This window comes from Hemibagrus wyckioides, linkage group LG16 (genome assembly GCF_019097595.1).
Source record: "Hemibagrus wyckioides isolate EC202008001 linkage group LG16, SWU_Hwy_1.0, whole genome shotgun sequence".
NCBI classification, from domain to species: domain Eukaryota; kingdom Metazoa; phylum Chordata; class Actinopteri; order Siluriformes; family Bagridae; genus Hemibagrus; species Hemibagrus wyckioides.
In genome coordinates this window covers 23,576,669-23,597,300 of record NC_080725.1, presented here as the reverse complement: position 1 = coordinate 23,597,300, position 20,632 = coordinate 23,576,669, and the positions used below count along the sequence as shown (strand labels likewise).

Here is a 20,632-nt window from a genome sequence, read left to right as displayed (position 1 = left end):
TTTAGTGACTTATTGTATAATTAACTTTATAAAGAGGGTTCTACTTGAAACGTTTTCTGATACAAAAACACTCTGAAGGGTTCCTCCTTAGTTGTTTTTAAAGCTGGCTTTATGAGTCTTATCTCTGACTAGAACCCTTTCTGATGGCTGAACCTACAAGGTCTTCCCAAATGGACCATTAAAGACCCCTCCAGTGTTTTGAAGAGTGTAGTCAGTGAATTGTATTCATCAGACAGTTTTCAGAGTGCATCATTTGGCTTCCTGCTTTGTGATCAGACAGAACATCAGCATGCTGTAGTTACTGAGATACTGGACCTGAAACCAGCCTGATGTCCGGTTCAACAGTGGACACTGACCCACTTTACAGAAATATATCCCTCAGGATAAACATTTAAAATGTAAAAACCTGACACTTTGGTACTCTCTAAATCTAAAGCTTAGGAAGAAATCCTGAAAAGAACCTGAGTGAAATGTAGAAATGTCTTCCTGATGACATGTAGAAATGATTTTGGCTGATATGGTCCAGACCTTTAGTTTTGGAGCATTACTCTGAGGTGTGGTCTGAAAGAGAAATGTTTATTAATATAATAAATGTCATGTGTTTTGTCCCTGTAAGCCACACACGTGACTGCGCTTGTACATGGCCTTCAGAAATTCGTGGAACTCCACTGTGAGAACTCAGATGAGCCTCACACACACACACACACACACACACACATATACATGAGGCCTCATTGTGCAACTTGTTATTCCAGTGAAGAAGATCAGGGTGTAATGAAACCTGGGAGTGAAGCAGCAGGTCACCGCGTGGAGGAGAAACTCCACTGTTGTTATGTACAATAAACCTGCTCGCTTTAGATCCTACAGACTGTTTACGTCACACGTCCCCTCCTCCACCCAATCAGCGCCTAGTTTCTGTCCGACACGTCATCAGGCCACGCCTTTTTACTAAAGAAAGCAACAAACAGCTCGCGCAGTGAGACAGACAGACGGAGCGCCGCGACGAGAGAGGAGCTCGGGATAAAACCCGCAAAAGTCTCTTTATTCCTTTATTTACACAAGATTTCTTCAGTATTGACGTTTTGCTCATTAAAGGTAACTATAAGCTGTCTTTTTTTCCTTTATGATTTCAGTTGATTATATATAAAGATATTTGGTTGTTAGCAGACCTAGCCTTACACTTAGCTTCGCTTCATTTCGATACTGTTACATTCACAATCTCACTTTAAACACACAAATCGCCTGAAATAATGAGTATGGTAAAGAAAAATGAAGTTAATTACTATAAAAATTATGTCCAGGGGGGAAAAATGTTAAGTTAAAATTAGCCGTGGCTAGTTCCTCATTCGGTTAACCAAATAAGGTAAAGCTAACAGCACCACTAGCTGCTTGTTTATTTAGCCGAGAATGATATTTTAACACAAAAAAAATCACAATATAATTATTCAGTATAGCTGCTTGTCCATGTCTCATAGCGTTAATGTTGAACATTTCCCCAGTTTCAGGCGTTAATTAAGGAGAACTCAGGAATAATAATAATAATAATAATAATAATAAAAGCTAACCCTGATAGCCGCGGTCATTATAAAGGACCATGGTCTCGCGCAGGCCCGAACGGTCATTCAGCGGCTCTGAAGCTTGATTTAAGATTATTTAAGAACAATATGAACTCCAGATAAGTGTTTTAAGGTTGTGTCTAATCCATGCTTCATTAAGAGCCTCGTTAAATAGCCGAGCGCTAGCAGGGTTAGCCTGGAGCCTCGTTTATAATCTTTATCCTAGTAAATTTTCTCCGCTATAAATAATCTGGACATAGAAATAATCACAAAATCTTTCTGTTCTACATTTATTCTGTTTTTAATAAGTTTATGATCGAGACGTTTCCAATCAAGAAAGAAAAACAGGAAGAGAGTCTGAACAAAGACGAGACAAAAGCAGACTGGAGCTCGGTGATTTACTACAAATAAACATCTAACAACTGAGATTAATTAAAGATAAAGATATTATTTATTCTCTCTCACACACACACACCTGCCGAAAAGACTGGGTTTTATTTCTCTTTCTGTAAGGAGCTGTGTGTTACAGAGAGCATTGTTAGCGCTGTGATTAGCATGACTCAGTGGATTTAAAGAGGCTCAGGCCTGCTCCGGGTTGCCAGGTTGTAGAAACACACACACGGCTATTTGTTCTCAGCGAAATGTGTCCTCGGAAACCTCGTGATTGTGATTTATTTTAGATTTAAGCCAGCTGTGTTTGCGGACCTTATCAGGTTGTGTTTAATATTTGTAATGTTTAATTGAGAATAAAATCTTGTTAATACAGTTCTCTAATGATTCAGTTAGCTTGGGTCTGATCTGTTCTCTGATGTGGACTTCATCTCCCACGTGTTAACGTTCTACCAGTTCTGTGAGAACCCACATGTGTGTGTGAACGATGGATGTATGTGTGTGGGTGAAGAACTCGAGGGTTGTGTTTGTGCTCTGTCTGATTCCTGACCTCTTCCACAGTGGTAGTGCTGTACTGCCTTTCTGGGCTTTATCTGAATAAACAACAGGGCTGTTACACTAAGGACACACACACACACACACACACACACACACACACACACACACAGACTGATGTAACCAAGTCACAATGGAGCATCAACCAGGATATAAATAGCTCCAGTCAGGGCATACGCTGGTGTTTAGAGAGGAAGTGTGTGTGTGTGTGTGTGTGTGTGTGTGTGTGTGTGTGTGAGCCAGAGCGAGTGATCAGTTTATCACATTGAACCCTCGTGACAGGTGAAATCTGAAGCCCTCGTACTGGTGTTTATGATCTGCACATGAGCGTTAGAGGAAACTCCTCACTGCCTCTGCTATGGTGTGTGTGTAAAAGTGTTGGCTGCACTTCCTGTTTACTAATAATTTTATTTCCACATGAAAACAGATCACATTATACAGTAAATACCTCTGAACACCTTCAACAGGAAGGAGTTACCTGGAAACATTGCTGCAGCTTTACCTTCATGTGTTTTATTCATCTCGATTGTTAGACCGAGTTTCCGGCTAATCACGTCAGTTCTGGGGCTAAATGTTCTGAACGTCCCTTTGGGCGGCCGGTCCAAAGCTGTAGTGACATAGTAATTTTGGATTTATCAGTAGAGAAATGAGCGGAGTTGATCTGTGGAATGTTCCAGACTGTCTGGCCAACTGTTCTGTCTGTATGGAACACACACTGTCCTTCCAGCAGGACACACTGAGACTGGTTCTGATCCGTTCTTCTGAAACAGCCAATAATAGTCCAATAAACATTGGGTGTGTGTGTTCACGTTGTCAGTGCCAGGTGTGTTGTGAAATACGACTCATGATGATGGAATCATAACAGCTCAACGCTCCCAGGCTGAGGACAGCGTGTGTCCAGTTTGTCCTCGGCTGGTCATGTTACTTCACTACTGTGTTTCTACATGTCCAGGTCCTGAGCTCTAGTGAAGAGCTGAACAGGAACCGGGCGGTTCTTTTTAGGAACAGTTTGTTCAGCAGCATGTTACAGAGCTTACAGAAAAACATTCAGACAGTGAGCAGTCACTCTCTCTCTCTCGCACACACACTTATTGTAAAATGTGTCAGCCCCCCCCCCCCCAGCTCTGTTCCTGTGTCTGTCTGACATTTACCGAATCTTTCGTTCTTGCTGTAACACGTTTCCTCTCCTTCTTTCTCTCTCTACTGCCAACTTCTCTTTTTAACTTTTTCCCTCTGTGTGCTGCCATTCACTCTCCTCTTTATTTCTTTAATTAAACAATCATTTTTCTCGTCCTTTCCTGTTTCTTTGACACATACGGAATAATTCTTCTTTGTGGGGTTTTTTTTTTATTATTATTATAGAAAGAGAACAGAATCTTTCTTTTTCCTCTTTCTTTCAGACAGCTTCAGCTTTCATCCTCTTTTGTCTGTTGCAGATTTCTTTCCTTTCTTTTGCAGAATATTTAGTCATCTTCTGTCATGTTCATTAGGTTTATGTTCTATAAATAGATTTTGGTGTTAAAGCAAAGCTTTACTTCTCTACACTGACCGCGGTCATGCTCAGGTTTAACCTGCGGTTGTGTTGTCTCTTGTCAGACTGAACGATGGCCCAGGAGACCAACCAGAGCCCCGTGCCCATGCTCTGCACCACTGGCTGTGGGTTCTACGGGAACCCCAGGACTAACGGCATGTGTTCGGTGTGCTATAAGGAACACCTCTCCAGACAGAACAGTGGAGGTGTGAGTCCTCTCAGTAACATGGGTGAGCTCACACTCCTCTCCTCTCCTCCCATCACACTCCTCTCCTCTTCTCTCTCTCCTCCTTCAGCACAGGTATTTATTTCTCGATTGTCATTGCAGTGATTAACAGATGGGGATTTTGTTGCTTTTCAGGTTCTAGCAGTGTAACCAGTAGTCCCACTGCTGAGGCGTCTGCCATCCAGATCATCGAGGCTAGTTTAAACAACTCGGCGAGTGACACAGAGTCACCCGGCGGAGCCGCTGCAGCACTTCCTGTTACGCAGCAGATGACTGAGATGAGCATTTCCTGTGAAGAGGAAGTGGCATCACCTAAAGTAGAACTTCCTGAACCTGGTTAGTGTTAAAGATGAGTTGATGGAGATGTTTTTAAAGCAGTGTTTCTCAACAATAAGATGTCTAGAGTACCTTTCTTACAGAACAGGTGTAATGATGAACCCTGACTTGTCCACTTCGTGTACATCAGTGGTCTGTTAGTCATGGATAGATCGTGTAGCTTTCCAAAAACCCGAGCCATGCATCTACAGGACCAGAGTGCGGGCAGTCGAGCTCTGTTTAATTTTCTGTACACTGTTTAACAGAGGCATGGACACAGTTTTCCCCCTCTGTCTGATTGCTACGGTTTTTACATGTTCTTGATGATAAACGATTTATTTTCTGTCTTCCGTTTCCTCAGTTGTAACTCAGCCCACAGCTTCCTCTTCCTGCTCGGTCAACACGGCGGTCAGCGCAGAGACCAAAACCCCAGACGCCCCCAAACCCAAGAAAAACCGCTGCTTCATGTGCCGCAAGAAGGTCGGCCTTACAGGTGAGTTGCTCCTCCTCATATCGCTAACGCCGTTAGGTGTTCTAAAGACATGCTGCTGAACTTTCCTGCTGTTGTGCTCAGGGTTTGACTGTCGCTGTGGAAACCTCTTCTGTGGACTTCACCGTTACTCAGACAAGCACAACTGCCCCTACGACTACAAAGCCGAGGCCGCGGCCAAGATCCGCAAAGAGAACCCCGTGGTGGTGGCCGACAAGATCCAGAGAATATAGATGACCCGCCTTTCTCTTTGGCTTTGACCCTCATTTCCGGGAGAGATATAACGTATAAAAACAAAAAAAAAGAGGACTCGCACTTGACCTGCGATCTAAAGGACTATTTTTATTTTTAATGACATTGATCTTGTTTTTTCAGCTGATGCATGAGGAGTGGTTTGGGTTTTTTTTTTTTTTGGTGTGTCTTCTGTGTATGGAGTTAAAAAGATGGGTAAGAGTGGGTGGAGTTTAGATCACATCTGTGTGTGTGTGTGTGTGTGATTGTGGGGACAGAGGTGTTGTGTTAAAGGCGAACCGTCTTTGTGATCGTGGAATCGTGGTGATTGTGTACGTCTGGTGTGGCGGTGAGGAGGACGGACACACCGTAGCCCGCGGGACTTCACACGACTGTTACGGCTCTGACTCGAGCGCGGTCAGGGCAGCAGTGCATGGCTGGCTCATGTAGCACAAAAAAGAAAACAATGGACGCTCTCTCTCCTTTCCCTGTAGTTTGAAGAGTTCACTTGCCCCGGCTCGTGGCATGACTCCCAAACGCTAGAGTTAGCCTTCACAGCATTGGCTCGGTTTATTTGCCCGTGCCTCGGACCGTCCGGCTTCAGACTCCCCCCCCCCCTCCTTTCCTTTTTGTTTTGGAGTGATTTTTTTATTTCCCCTTGTTCTCAAGTGACACTTCTATCCAGGTTGGTAAAAGTTTGTGTGTACTCCACTAAACTGATTAAATGTTAAGGCTTTGTATTCTGAACCTCACCTGAGTGTTGGAGTTTTAGTTGGAGGACCTGCATGGCTAGGAAATAACTAAAGTGTGTTAGGTTTTTAATGGCTACATGCTCATAGGCCTTTTTTAATGAATAACCTGTCTGTACTGAATGTTGCGTTGTGTGTGTGTGATGAGGGAGTCACATGGTGCTGAGTGTCATGCGGTGTTTCCACTGTTGTGTGAAGGGATGCCTGAGTGTGTGAAATGGTCAGTTTGCGTGTGTGCACATTGGCATTTCTGTAAAAGATTCATTCAGTTTGTTGTTTCAGTTCTGTGGTTTGTCCAAGCGAACCCCTTATATTTATTATGTATTGCGCATCTAATCTTGTTATCCAACATTACAGAAATGTATCATGTAAATAAAATTATGTACAGAGATCTAAACATATTCTGGTGTATCTACATTAATAGACCAAAGGGTATAATAAGGCCACACCCCCTCCCTACTGCTCTCATCCTAAACCATGTGCTGAGGTTAGTTCTGTGGTGTTGTACATCACACCATTACCTTCAAAAATTAACTTTATTCTTTTTAACAATTCCTCAAATACAGAAATGTACAAAAGTCCCTGTGGACAACTGAAATATATAAATAGCTCAATGAGGATTTTACAGAGAAGAAGGCACTGTGGGGTAAGATGTACGTGGATGATGGTGTTACTGGTTGCTCCGGCGTTTAACGCATCTGATGAAGGCCTTGTCGTTCCATTTATTAGTGGGAAGCATGTGGGGGCCGTTGTGGACACAAAGCACCGTCATCTCATCTGCATACTTCAAATTCTGAAGGAGCTTTTTACACACAAACACAAAGATTACTGTCAGTATTACACCACACTCCTGCCCAGTGTGTCAATGTTCACAATGATGTAACAGGTGTGGACAGATCCACAGTAATTATTAGAGTATAATGGAGTAGGAGGTTTTTCAGACCAGGTGTGTGCACTGGGGCAGAGACGCACAGCTCAAAAAACAAAAAAAGGAACACTTGGTTCATACACTGGATCTCCATGACCAAAATACTCAAGTTGAAATCTACATTAATTCGTTGAGAACAGAATGATGGTCAATGGAAACCAAACTGATCAACTCGCCGAAAGCTGAGACATTCATTCCTGGACACTGATGTAGGTCAGTAGTGTGTTCGTCGTCCATGGGCCTGTATTCATGTCCACCAACATCTGGTGAGGATCCTTAAGAGGTGTCCTGGAGATCTCCACCCTGACCTGGATCAGGGCATCAATGAGCTCCTGGACAGTCTGTGGTGCTATCTGGCAGCTTTAGATGCTCAGACACATAACATCTAAGAGGTTCTGAATTAGATTCAGGTCTGAGGAACACGAGGGCCAGTCAGTGCCTTTGTCGTCCAGAAACTGCCCCCGTGCTCTGACCACAAGAGGCTGGGCATCGTCATGCACCACCAGGAACCCAGGGTGCACTGCACCAGAGTATGGTCTGACACTGGCTCTGAAGATTTCATCCTGGTAGCCAGTGAGCAGTAAGAGTGCTGTTGGTTAGCATGTGGAGCTTTGGACAATACTCAAAGGTTATTCTTCCACAGACTATCAATGACCCATCGCTAAGCCGGTCATGCTGGATGATGTTTCAAGCAGCATAACATTCTCCACGGCATCTTCAGACTCTTTCACCTCTTTCCCATGTGCTCAGTGTGAACCTGATCTTACCTGTGAAGAGAACGGAGAGCCAGCGCAAACCTGCAAATTCTGGTGTCCCCTGCTGGACAGTGAGCACAGGTCAGGCCCTTAGGGAGTCTGTTTCTGACAGTTTTATTAGAAACATTCACACCAGTAGCCTGCTGAAGGTCATTTTGTAAGGCTCTGGCTCCTGGTCCTCTTTGCACAATGGAAGAGACCAGTAGGTCCTGCTGCTGGGGTGTTGCCCTTCTACCGGTCACTTTCATTTACACCAACGCAGGTGAAACGGATTCACTGGACAGATTGATGTCCCTGAAGTTTAACTGACTGTGAGGACTGTTTTATTTGATACACACACACACACACACACACACACACACACACACACGTCTTAGACTCTTGTGAAGTTACAGTACCTTTGGTGTGATGAAGAAATACTGTGATGTTTTGCCGCTGCACGCTGTCTTCACCACGATGTCGAACACTCTCCTCTCATTGGCCGGGTCCATCCCCTGTTCACAGGAAGACAAAACAGCACTGCTGCTTACACTCCAAATTATTCATTATTATTATTTTTATTTCTTTAATTTATGGCATTTGCCAGACGCTCTTATCCAGAGTGACTTCTCTCATTTACACAGAAGGGCCCAGCAGGGGGCAGCCTGGCACTGCTGGGATTTCAACTCAATACCTTCCTCTCAGTAGTCCAACATCTTACCCCGCCGCAAATACTACACCGCCACAAATACTACACCGCCACAAATACTACACCACCGCCGCCGCAAATACTACACCGCCACAAATACTACACCACCGCCGCCACAAATACTACACCGCCACAAATACTACACCACCGCCGCCGCAAATACTACACCGCCACAAATACTACACCACCGCCGCCGCAAACACTACACCGCCGCCGCCGCAAACACTACGCCGCCGCCGCCGCAAACACTACACCGCCGCAAACACTACACCGCCGCCACAAACACTACACCGCCGCAAAAACTACACCGCCACCGCCGCCGCCGCAAACACTACACCGCCGCCGCCGCAAACACTACACCGCCGCCGCAAACACTACACCGCCGCAAATACTACACCGCCGCCGCCGCAAATACTACACCGCCGCAACTACTACACCGCCACCGCAAATCCCTCGAACCAAAGAACTTCTCAACACTGGAACATACAACGTCTCAACAACTAGCTTTAACACCCAGTCGGTTTGTATTGTGTGACTACAGCCAACAACTGATAAGAATAAACTCGATCACACACTCCATCACACACACACACTATAACACTCCATCACACACACACACACACACACTATAACACACAATCACATACTCCATCACACACACACACGATTACACACACTCACTCACACACTCTATAACACACGATAACACACTCCGTCACACACACACCCCCCCCCAGCACTCACAATACACACAACATAACAGTGAGTGGTGTAGAGTTACAGTATCGGAGTGTTTCAGATCCCTTGTACGTCAGCAGTCAGTGATGAGGTCAGTGTGTGTGACCGAGAGGACAGACCTGGTTGATCTCATCGACCACTCTGAAGGGGCAGCGGTTGAGCTCCTGCAGGGCCATGAGGTACAGCATGGTAGAGACGCTGCGCTCACCGCCGCTCTGATGGTGAGGAGTGAGCTCATGAAGCTGAGTGCTGCTACGGAACTTCACACGGATACGGATCCCATATTTATCATACTCCTCCTGTAACACAAGCGCGTATACACACACACACACACACACACACACAGCTCTGCTTTACTGGTAATAACAATCAGTAGTTTTGTTTGTAAAATAATGTTTCAGTAAATCAGTCCCTTCGGGATTTTAGAGGGTTTTGGTGAATGTTGAGGTGTTAGATTTTCTGCAGATTTGGTTCAGAGAGTTTCTGCACAATCCGTCTTCATTTTAAAAAATTACAAACGAAATATTGCAGAAATTGCTTGATTTTGTGTTCGTGTGATCCTAAAATCATGAGGGAAATGATAAACGCAGACAGTTTGTGTTTATTCAGGACAGTCTGACGTTGTTGTCCAGTCTCTGATTTTCAGTGCGTCACTGACCTCATTCTCAGAGTGAAGGTCCACTTCTCCAGCACAGTTCATGGAGCGAAAAAAGTCACTGAACTTCTCATTAATCTGATCCACCAGCAGCTTCAGGGGAATCAGCCAGCGCTCCTTTGCCTGGTGCACACACACAGAGTTAATAAAAGAGCATATAATATAATCTCCATCATGTGTGTGATGCGTGGAAGATGAGAGCCATGCCTCGGAGATGTTCTGTCTGTAGGTGTTCAGATCTTTGGTCTTCTCCTCCAGCTCCTTCTCCATCTCCTTTATCTCCCTCTCTCTCTGGTTATATTCCTCCACCACCTGATAGCGCCACAGCAAACACACACAGAATTACAACTTAACTGTAAGTGCAGTGAGAAGATGATACTCCATTTTGATTACAGATTTCTTTTTCTTTCCTAGTTCATGAACTCTTCTACCAACATGAACACTGGGGTGTGTACACACTTCTCTCAGACCTGTAAATACAATCAATCCAAATGGCTAAAGTGACCCAGCAAATTATATATGAGGTAGAAATCTGCGACTGAAATCACTTAAGAGTGTGTGAATCTGGTGTGTGTGTGAGCTAGGAATACCCTGTGATGGTGGAGTAACTTTACTCTAAAATCATGTGTGTGTGTGTGTCGGTCATACTCTTTCACTGAGGTCAGCGAACCCTTCTGCTCTGGCCTTCTCTTCATCCAACATGGCGTCAATCTCATCCAGAGTGTTGGGCAGCTCACTGAATGCCTGAGGGATGAGCAGAAAAATGAGTGAATTACAATCAGATGTACTGTGTCTCTTTATCACAATGGTTATGTCTACCAGTTTTGTGTGTGTGTGCTGACCGTGTGCAGTATCTCTGGTACTACAGTCTCTCCTGGATTCATGTTACAGATCTCGCTGGCTCTCCTCATCAGTCTCTTACACGTTTCCAACAGACTCGTCTTCCTCTGGTCCAGCTCAGTAAACGCTTGCTATAACACACACGAACCACACAAACATACTCACACAAGCAAGAGAACATAGATAAAACCAAATGAAAAACGATTTCATGGGTTGAGCAATTGCATAACATTGCATTCTTTTATTTCATTAGCATGGTCAGTGTGTTTCTGACCAAAAATAAACATTTTTTACATGACATTTGACTTAAAAAGAAAAACTATTTTTCATCAGGTTTTAAATGTATCAGTCAAAGCTCTGGACAGTTTCTCAGAGTTATTTTTCCAGACTGCAGTACAGATGTTCTGATGACTGAACAGGAGGTTAAATTATATATTATGTGGAATCTGTGTGACCTCTGACCTCTGCTCTCCTGAGCTCAGCTGACCCCTCCCTGCAGTCGGACTCCAGTTTGGTCTTCTCGGCACTGAGCCCTGCTGTCTCCAGTGCCAAGTACACCTTCTCCATGCTCAGCCTGGCTCTGTGCTACACACACACACACACACACACACACACACACACACACACACACACGTTAACGTACACACATACTCTCTATAGGCAAAAGTATTGGAACACCTTACCATTATGGTAAGAGGAACTTTACATCACATTCTAAACACACAGACTTCAACCCCCCACTTTGCAATTATAACATTTGCTTTGTGCACTGAGGCACGGTCATGCTGGAATAGAAAAAGGCCTTCCAATGTTCCCACAAACTTGGAATCACAGCATTGTCCAAAATGTCTCGGCATCCTGAAGCATGAACTTTTCCCTTCACTGAAAGTAAGGGGTCTGCTCCAACCCCTGAAAAAACATCCTCAAACCCAGACTCACCTGTTAGACTGCCAACAAACAACTGCTTCAGTGTCCAGGGGCAGCGTGCTCTACAACACTTACAATTGTACTTGGTGATGTGAGGCTTGGATGCAGCTGCTCAGACATGGACCCCTATTCCATGAAGCAGCGCTGCACAGTTTTAGTGCTGATATTAATGCCAGTGGAAGTCTGGAATTCTACAGCTATGGAATCAACAAGAGCATTGGAGAGCATCATACACCTCAGCTCTCTGTGACCTTAACGTGATCTTCCACTTCATGGCTAAGTTGCTGCTGTTCCTAAACTCTTCCACTTTCCATTCATACCACTTACAGTGGACAGTGGAATATCTGGCAGAGAAGAAATGGACTTCATCCTGTCATATAAGGGGCATCCTATCACAGTACCACACCTGAATTCATTAAACTCCTCACTTTTTCAACAAATGTTTGTAAATAGAGACTGCATGGCTGGGAGCTTGATTTTATTCACCTGTGGTGAAAGGTCTGTCCTAATACTTTTGCACATGTAGTGTATTGTATCTCTCTCACACACACACACACAGAGTAAATGTATTAAACACTTCAATGATTAATAGTGCACCTGAAGCTCACACTAACCTTCATGGCATGCAGAAATTCCTCCACTATGGTCACCTTCTGCTCGTTTACATGAGCAATCCTGGTGTTTGCTTCCTCCTCCGCTTTCTGAAGATCGATTCCTCCCTGCTGCATCTGCTTCAAACTGGGAGAGACGGGGCAAAGATAAAGGGAGAGACAAGACAGAGAGCAGAGACAATGCATCATTTATTTGACACCACATTACATATTACCTCTGTGTGCGTGTGTGTGTTACCTGTCCTGCTTGGTGCTGATCTTCTGTTCCAGTTGTCTCTTTTTGCCCTTTAGCTCTGATAGATGCTTCTTCTCAGCCCGGAGTTCATTGTCACGGCGATCCAGTCGGACCTGCTGCTCCTGATTAGCATTCATGCGGGCGTCAGCGCTGTGGACCTGCTGCTGAGCTGCCTGGAGAGGTCAAAGGTTACTGTAAGAACATCTTGCAGCAATAAAGTTCAGTTCAACTTAAATTAGGATTTCAGACTGTTCCTGACAGACCGAGTCCAAGTGGCACAAACAGTATACATGTTTAAACTAATACATTTCTGAGAAGCAACTCCAGTTTACTTCCCCTGTCTGATTTCACTTATCCACTGTTCACTTTATCATCTAAACATGGCTCATACCGTGTCTTACACTAACTAATCTTCTTATTTTCTGTATTCACTTCAATTCAATTTATTCACATTGCCTCATAGCAGCTTTACAGAAGTAAAGAAACAGAAAATAAATGATAAAGTTTAAAGTTAAGTTACTATTTTATCCCTACTGAGAAGCCTGAGGCAACAGAAGCAAGGAAAAACTCCCTGAGATGATCTGAGGAAGAAACCTTGAGAGGAACCAGGCTCAGAAGGGAACCTCATCCAGGTGACACTGGACAGTAAATAATGTGATATTTAAATCTTAAACATGTGCAATGGTCACTCCAAACTGCCCACAGGTATGAAGGAGTGTATGAATGTGTGTGGTGTATTGGCCTCCTATCCAGTTTGTATTCCTGCCTCTCAGTCAGAATAGCTGGAATAGACTCTGGACCCATCCCCACCCAGGGAGGGATGGATGGAGGGATGCTAATTGGGGTTACAGTTGAATCTACACTTTAAAGTGCCGTGTGTATGCCAGATTATTACACAGAGCCCAATATTAAAACCTTCAAATGAACGATGAGGACTATTTCTTCAGGTCACTATTAGTTCTGGGAGACTCACACATGGTCTACACCATCATTTTCAATAATCTGAATGCACTGACAAGACAATCATATCAAGCACCGGATTAGCACAAGTGTGAATACAGAGACGACTCCTTTCAAGACTATGACATATCTTACACTGAGCTGATCTTCTAGCTTTCGTCTCTCATCTGCATCAATGGTCATGCTGAGGAACTGGGATGGCCGTAGGGCGGAGTTACTGGAAATGGTCTTGTTGGAATAAGTGGACTTCTTCACCGTGTACCTCTCCTCTGCAGTGTAGATCGTCCTCAGCTGAGATTCCTTTATCACCTGACAGAGAAAGAGACATAGCTCACAGACACTGAGGTTCACGGTGAAGTAAAAAGGTGACAGTATTTAACCCTTCAAGATAAACAGGGGAAAACATCAAATATACAACGACGACAACACTGGAGAGAAAGTCATCCTATGAGATCATTTACACAAGGCATTCCCTTGTAAAAAAAATATTAATTACGCTCTCACATACACGTTTTATCTAAACCAACGTGTTCTTCATTAAAAGCTCAAAACTTTTAACGTTTAAACTAAAACATTGTGTTTACTGAGTTAATGAAGAGAAATCGTGTTTTAATAAGAAGAACTAACCGTCTCAATCATGTTCTTCGTCCTCTCCGTTCCCACAGGTACGTCATTAATTCTGTACTGATGACATAGGTAACTCATCACCTCGTCTGGGGCATCAAACAGCTCTCGTAGGTAGGAAAAGAACCCAAAACGCCTGTACACAGATACACACACTACTAATGGAAATATTTCACTTTCTTCTACTCAACATTGTAAAAATAAAATGCATAAATTAAGTGGATTAGAGGAAGCAAAACACAGGCTAAATACCAAACACTTTTCACAATACTTTCTTACTTTAAAGCATGTTTAAAACTGACCTATGAGTGATTTCTTTTCAGGACAGCAACATTAAGTCAGTGTAGTTTTACATTTAGTAAGAAGGAAAATTGTATTTCTAATACAGGAAAAGGAATTAAAAAGAAGAAAAAAAAAAGTCCTTACTTAAGGGAGTCAATGGGTCGTGACGGTGGTCGATTAGCACACGATTCTGCAGGAGCAATAACACTGTTCACTCGGAGTCTCTGTCTGTCTCGTATCTGAGAATAGAGAGCACCGACATCACAACACACATTCAACTCAAAAAGAATCTTCATCATCATATGCATCATCAGCCTCCGCCCCTTACCTCTACCATGAACTTCTCCATATCCTGCTGCTTCTGGAACACAAAGGCTTTCAGGTCATTTAAAGGAACGTGGCTCTCCACGTATTTTGCATGCTGTGGGTCCCGGACATTGATCTGTAATCAGATATAAGCAGATAAATGAAACGTACAGGCTCTAATACACAATCCTGTGGTACACACTCTTCACAGAGCAGTAAAACTCCTACCACAAGCATCATAGGCTCGTACACATTTCCCTCAAAGAGATGCCGGTTGTTCCTCAGCCACAGAAGAGCCGTGTGGGTGTCACGGAAACGGCTACGCAGCATCTCCTCCTTCCTCTTTATCATGTCCTCCAAACTGCGCAGACGATTCTGCAGACCTGGGGAGAAGGGGAAGGTGAGAAGGTGAAGGTGAGATATGCTGCTGATTAAATAATCAAAGCAATGATGATGGGATAAAGTGGAGTTACTGTTAACACACAGAGAAGTTCATTATTTTCAATAACAGTATATCCCCTAGTGTTTTAATCCTCTTATACCACAATTTACAATTCTTCATTAATTAACCAATGATACATCATATGTTGTCCTTGTATAATTACATTTAATGTCGTAAAATGTAGTTAAAGTTACATTTTACAACGTTTAGTTAGTTCTACTTCTCACTTACGTTAAAGCATCTATAAATATCTGTTCCTCCACCGGCCTCTCTCTCTCTTCTCTCAAAGTTAATACGACAAAAAAAATAACCACAACTTGTCATGTTAGAGAGGAACCGCAGAGGAGGTAAACTCCTTTGTCCTGAAGACTCCTTCCTTACATGTTACTCTAACAAGATTTTAACCTTGTTATGTGGAGTGAAAAGGTCGTTACTGTAGATATGACATATTAGAACGAGCGCATTAATATAATCCTGTGACTGTCTGCTGCACTATTGTCAGAGCTGCTTCAGAACTGAAGAGCACTGTGGGGTAACAGTCGCATAGTAAATCTCACGTCTCAGCTCGCCCGTGGCTTCGTCTTTATCCCGCCTCAGATCCTGACGTTCTCCGTCCAACCTGGATTTCTCTGCTTGGATGCTCCTGAGCTCGGAGTTAACCACCTCGATCTTGGGCGTGACATCGTCCTGGCTGCCCACGTTGTCCAGCTCCTTCTGCAATCCCTGAATCAGATTTTGCATGATCCCGATTCGTTTCTGTCGATCTGCCTCCTCTGTCCGCTTTAGACTCAGGCGCTGCTTAACGTCATCGATCTGACGAGGAGATGATCAGAGTTAGTCTACATGTCATAAATCTTCACCATACAGCTGCTGTGTTAATAGATAAACATAAATCCACACCTCTTTATATTTCCAGTCCAGTTGGTCCTGTTTATGTTTACATTTCTGTGATGACTCTTTGATTTTGACATTCTGTGGAATGAAACAGGAAGTCATACATTACAGGTACATACATACATACATACCTCTTTTTAACCCCCTTACATATCACCACTTTAAGCATTATTCACGTGCATATGGTTCTGACATTTTGTGGAACTGGGTGAATAATTAGCATTTTAAACTGTCTGCACTGTGATTTATTTATGGTGGTTTGGGCTGATAGATGGACTGAGGGTGTGCTTCAGACCTTCTCCTTCATCTGGTTCTCAATGGGCTGCAGCTGGCTCTCAATCGACTGGATTTTTCTCAGCAAGGGCGTCTGTGCTTCCTTCAGCGACTTCACTTTCCTCTTCATGTCCTCTCTCTGTTTCTTTACTTCTTCCAGTTCCTTACGAGTCGTCTCATACTCCTACACACACACACACACACACACACACTCTTATTCATCTGAAATGAATTGTATAATTTCACTTTCAAAGGCAAAATGAATTTAAAAAATAAATAAATAATCTAGACAGCTTGAGAGGATATCAGGCCCTGTGCTTCACTCATCAAATCTGAAGCAGCTACAAATTTTGTGTTAAATAATTGTGTAAATCAATAAATATATAATTTACCATGCTTAAAGTGGGAAGGGAAGGGAAGTCAGGATGACTTTTCTCTAAATTAAAATTATTATAACTCCTTCACCTTTTTTTGAATTATTATCATTCTTTTTCGGAAAACAGAAGAATGCTCACCACCCAGGGCCTCTTCTTCTCCAGCATCTGGATCCTGTCAAGATGTCTCCTCCTCATGTGGTAGCGCTCCACGTCCCCTTTGTTGCGCTCGTTCCTCTGTCGGGCTTTCTCCAGGAAGTTGGCCTTTTCCTTACACAAATTCTGTCCACCAAGAGGTAAAGGGGAGTCAGGGACAGACTGGCATCTCTATACAAAGCCATAAATCTTCAATAAAATGAGTCCTGATGATGTTACCTCCAAATCCCTTTCTTTACTGCGACAGTTCTTCAGATCACAGTGGAAGCTGTACATTTCTGGTGGACCGACAGATTTCTCTGTCGCCTCCAGGAGCTCAATCTTACTCATCTTAGCAAACTCACCCACCTTCTCCTGCAGAGGGAAGAAACGCCTCACAGGTCAGAATCACACCATCAATTAGACAATATATACCATAACTGTTTAACACACACACACACACAATCCTGAACAACATCTGTACAAATTATTCTGCTAGAATCACAAAGAACATATGATGTGATAAATTATAATATGAATATCTTGTTACACATTAAATCTTAACATTCTTTTAATAAATGTCTTCACACAGTCTTTATTTAAGCTCTGACTAAGGCTAAAAACCAAACGATGCCCTGTTCAGTACGTCTGTGGACTATGTAGGCTATAACAATTGCCTTGTACGCCATTTGAGATCCAGATGAAGAACTGATGGTAGGTCTCTAAATACACTGATCAGGCATAACATTATGACCACCTGCCTATTATTGTGTTGACCGGGAACACCCCACAAGAGCTGCATTTTTGGAGATGCTCTGATCCAGTGGTCTAGCCATCACAATCTGTCCCTTTTGGTCAAACTCGCTCAAATCCTTACACTTGTCCATTTTTCCTGCTTCTAACATCAACTTTGAGGACAAAATATTCACTTGCTGTCTAATATATCCCACCCACTAACAGGTGCCATGATGAGGAGATGCTCAGTCTTATTCACTTCATTGGTCAGTGGTCATAAAGTGACTGATCAGTGTATTCGCACAATTAAGATTAACATTAAAAATTAATATGCAATAAAGCTGCTCTCCCAAGTACAATATTTATCGATACATAATCACCTAATTCTAGAATATAATTGATGATAAAACAGTGTGAGTGTGTAAACAGAGTGCCACTGACCTGGGGCAGGAACTGACACAGATTCCCAACCTGAATCTGGAGCTCCTTCACTGCCTCCTCTACCGCCTTCTGACTCGCGTGTTTGCCGTTAATCATCCACGCACTCTGATTATTCTCCACCGTTATCTCACGGTTAATTACCAGGTTTCCAGCAGCTCTGTACCTGAGACACACACACACAGAGTATATGGAGGGTAGGACAAGTGTTTCAGATATTGCCTCTAATTAATGTTGCATGTTGTTATGATCAGATACTTACAGCTCCACTTCTACTGAGCCTTTAGTGCATCCTCTCTTCACATACAGTCCCACCTGATACACACACACACACACACACACACACACACACACACAGTTACAAAATTTATTATAAAATCTAACAAACACAGAAAGGCTGAGGAGGATAATTAAACATAATTTAAGGATATAAACATAAATTGTGCGTGACGACTCGCCTTATCCCCTCGTCCCAGCACGGCTGTTTTCCCCGCCAGCCCCAGACAGATCGCACAGACGATACTGGACTTGCCGGTTCCGTTTGCTCCCACGATCATGTTCAGGTTTGGACCAGGAAAGACTTCTGAATAATCGTACGTCCTGTATATAATAAACACAATGTCTCAATGACTCACAAACAGTCATCAAGAAAAAGCACCACAGTGAGGCGATGAAACTGCCCCTGAACTCTACACTGAGGCGATGAAACTGCCCCTGAACTCTACACTGAGGCGATGAAACTGCCCCTGAACTCTACACTGAGGCGATGAAACTGCCCCTGAACTCTACACTGAGGCGATGAAACTGCCCCTGAACTCTACACTGAGGCGATGAAACTGCCCCTGAACTCTACACTGAGGTGTATGAATATTTTAACTCCTCTCAGATGTGATTTAGACTTAGAAAATATATTATTTTTTATAAATTATGTTAATGTGTTTGATGACACTGTATAGAATCTTCAAACAAACCAGCTTTTAAAACACTATTTTTATATTTAATTGAAAAAGTCTAAATGAAACATTAACCCTGTATGCTGAATAAAAAGTATTAGCTTAGCCATAGCTAGCTCATTTAACTAACTAAGTCAAGCTAATGCTTCAATTCAGAGGATTCAATTTCTAAGGCGTTATTTTCCCACCCGTATTCTGAAAAATCCCTCCGGCTTATGACTTATGCGCTATTGGTTAAAGAGGACGCCACGCCCCGCCAGCCAATCACATCGCACCTATCAAACACTGCTAGCCAATGACAACTGAGACGAGGATATGTCGGAAAATGGGTGGGAAAGAATACCGCCTGCTAGCCTGCTAGCCACTTACAGGAAGTTTTGCATAGTAACGCGGACAATCGATCCTTCCACGAAGCGCTGTCCCCGGTCATCTCCCAGCTCAGTGTGTGTAGCGCCGGGTACAGTGGACTGACTGTTCGAGGTCTGTGAGTTGGTTAAAATGTGACTTATTCGTTTTCTTTTCCCGTGTAACGCCATGACTTCGCCTGAGTGTGACTCTGTCTCGCGCTGTGTTTACTGCTTTCGTTTCCCGCCGGTGTTGCAGACACGTCCGCCTCTGATTGGTCCTCATTCGCCACGTGACTTAAAACAACGTTGTGTCATAGAGGGCGGTCGCTGGGGCACGCGCGGAGCGGAGCTGAGGTAAATGTTCCACTGTCAGACTTCTCTGTTTAGCGGATTACAGTGTGGTTATGATGAACATCTCCATTAAAGTGCTGCACCTTGTGAAAACGCATCTCAGTTACAACTCAGAGTGCAGAACATGTTAGGGTCAGATCTCCCCTCACTGCAGGACATCTAGAATTAAAGAGTCTAGAAATGTTCTAGCGACATCATTAGTGACCCCGCCAGTACCGGAGCACCGCAGTCAGAACCTCCAGGCTCCGAGACTGTTTATATCCTCAGGCCATCAGATTAACTGCCACTTACAACGGAACAACATGATGAGCAACTCACCTGCACATCATGAACACACCACAGACTGGATCATGAACACACCACAGACTGGATCATGAACACACCACAGACTGGATCATGAACACACCACTGACTGGATCATGAACACACCACAGACTGGATCATGAACACACCACTGACTGGATCATGAACACACCACTGACTGGATCATGAACACACCACTGACTGGATCATGAACACACCACTGACTGGATCATGAATACACCACTGACTGGATCATGAACACACCACTGACTGGATCATGAACACACCACAGACTGGATCATGAACACACCACTGACTGGATCATGAACACACCACTGACTGAACTGTTTTATGAACACACCACTGACTGAACTGTTTTATGAACACACCACTGACTGGATCATGAACACACCACAGACTGGATCATGAACACACCACAGACTGGATCATGAACACACCACAGACTGGATCATGAACACACCACAGACTGGATCATGAACACACCACTGACTGGATCATGAACACACCACTGACTGAACTGTTTTATGAACACACCACCATATCTGTGGTGTTTAAGACTGTTACAGTATTCTATTGTTTACTATGCCATATTACCTCGGTTTACATGAGAGAACTGAACTACATGAGAATTCCGCTGTACTTATGTACAGATGACAATAAAGATCTTCAACTTCGTATTAATTGTAGGCATTAATAACATCTTGGATAAGAAGTGTAGTAACTGTTGTATTAGAAAATGTCGAGATATCAGTTCAGCTTTTCTGAAATAAAAAC

The 20,632-nt window shown here is 43.5% G+C and overlaps 2 protein-coding genes across 2 annotated transcripts; one reads left to right on the top strand and one right to left on the bottom strand.

Annotated features, from left to right (window-relative positions):
• The first annotated feature begins 938 nt into the window (after nt 1-938).
• Nucleotides 939-6,444, top strand: zfand5b (zinc finger, AN1-type domain 5b). The gene is made up of 5 exons (XM_058411819.1): nt 939-1,095; nt 4,098-4,262; nt 4,394-4,594; nt 4,935-5,066; nt 5,148-6,444. Exons 2-5 carry the CDS (start codon nt 4,106-4,108, stop codon nt 5,294-5,296), a joined length of 639 nt encoding a protein of 212 aa, XP_058267802.1. The 5' UTR covers nt 939-1,095; nt 4,098-4,105; the 3' UTR covers nt 5,297-6,444.
• Nucleotides 4,912-19,444, bottom strand: smc5 (structural maintenance of chromosomes 5). The gene is made up of 24 exons (XM_058411818.1): nt 19,206-19,444; nt 18,342-18,483; nt 18,146-18,198; nt 17,887-18,049; nt 16,951-17,085; nt 16,717-16,857; nt 16,224-16,385; nt 15,935-16,006; nt 15,592-15,847; nt 14,821-14,975; nt 14,615-14,728; nt 14,431-14,525; nt 14,008-14,140; nt 13,516-13,689; nt 12,424-12,593; nt 12,189-12,312; nt 11,110-11,232; nt 10,650-10,778; nt 10,456-10,551; nt 10,015-10,119; nt 9,811-9,930; nt 9,272-9,451; nt 8,125-8,220; nt 4,912-6,845 (listed from the first exon to the last, which is right to left on the bottom strand). The coding sequence occupies exons 1-24, from the start codon at nt 19,370-19,372 to the stop codon at nt 6,714-6,716; spliced, it is 3,237 nt and encodes a 1,078-aa protein (XP_058267801.1). The 5' UTR covers nt 19,373-19,444; the 3' UTR covers nt 4,912-6,713.
• Between the last annotated feature and the right edge of the window lie 1,188 nt (nt 19,445-20,632).

Bases quoted from the DNA above. Each gene is read 5' to 3' on its own strand.
- zfand5b (XM_058411819.1), top strand. From the start codon at position 4,106: ATGGCCCAGGAGACCAACCAGAGCCCCGTGCCCATGCTCTGCACCACT. The intron at 4,595-4,934 runs GTTAGTGTTAAA...CCGTTTCCTCAG, and splicing joins AGTAGAACTTCCTGAACCTG to TTGTAACTCAGCCCACAGCT. The intron at 5,067-5,147 runs GTGAGTTGCTCC...TGTTGTGCTCAG, and splicing joins CAAGAAGGTCGGCCTTACAG to GGTTTGACTGTCGCTGTGGA.
- smc5 (XM_058411818.1), bottom strand. From the start codon at position 19,372: ATGGCGTTACACGGGAAAAGAAAACGAATAAGTCACATTTTAACCAAC. The intron at 16,386-16,716 runs GTGAGCATTCTT...GTGTGTGTGTAG, and splicing joins AGAAGAAGAGGCCCTGGGTG to GAGTATGAGACGACTCGTAA. The intron at 10,552-10,649 runs GTCAGCACACAC...CTCATCCCTCAG, and splicing joins TACCAGAGATACTGCACACG to GCATTCAGTGAGCTGCCCAA.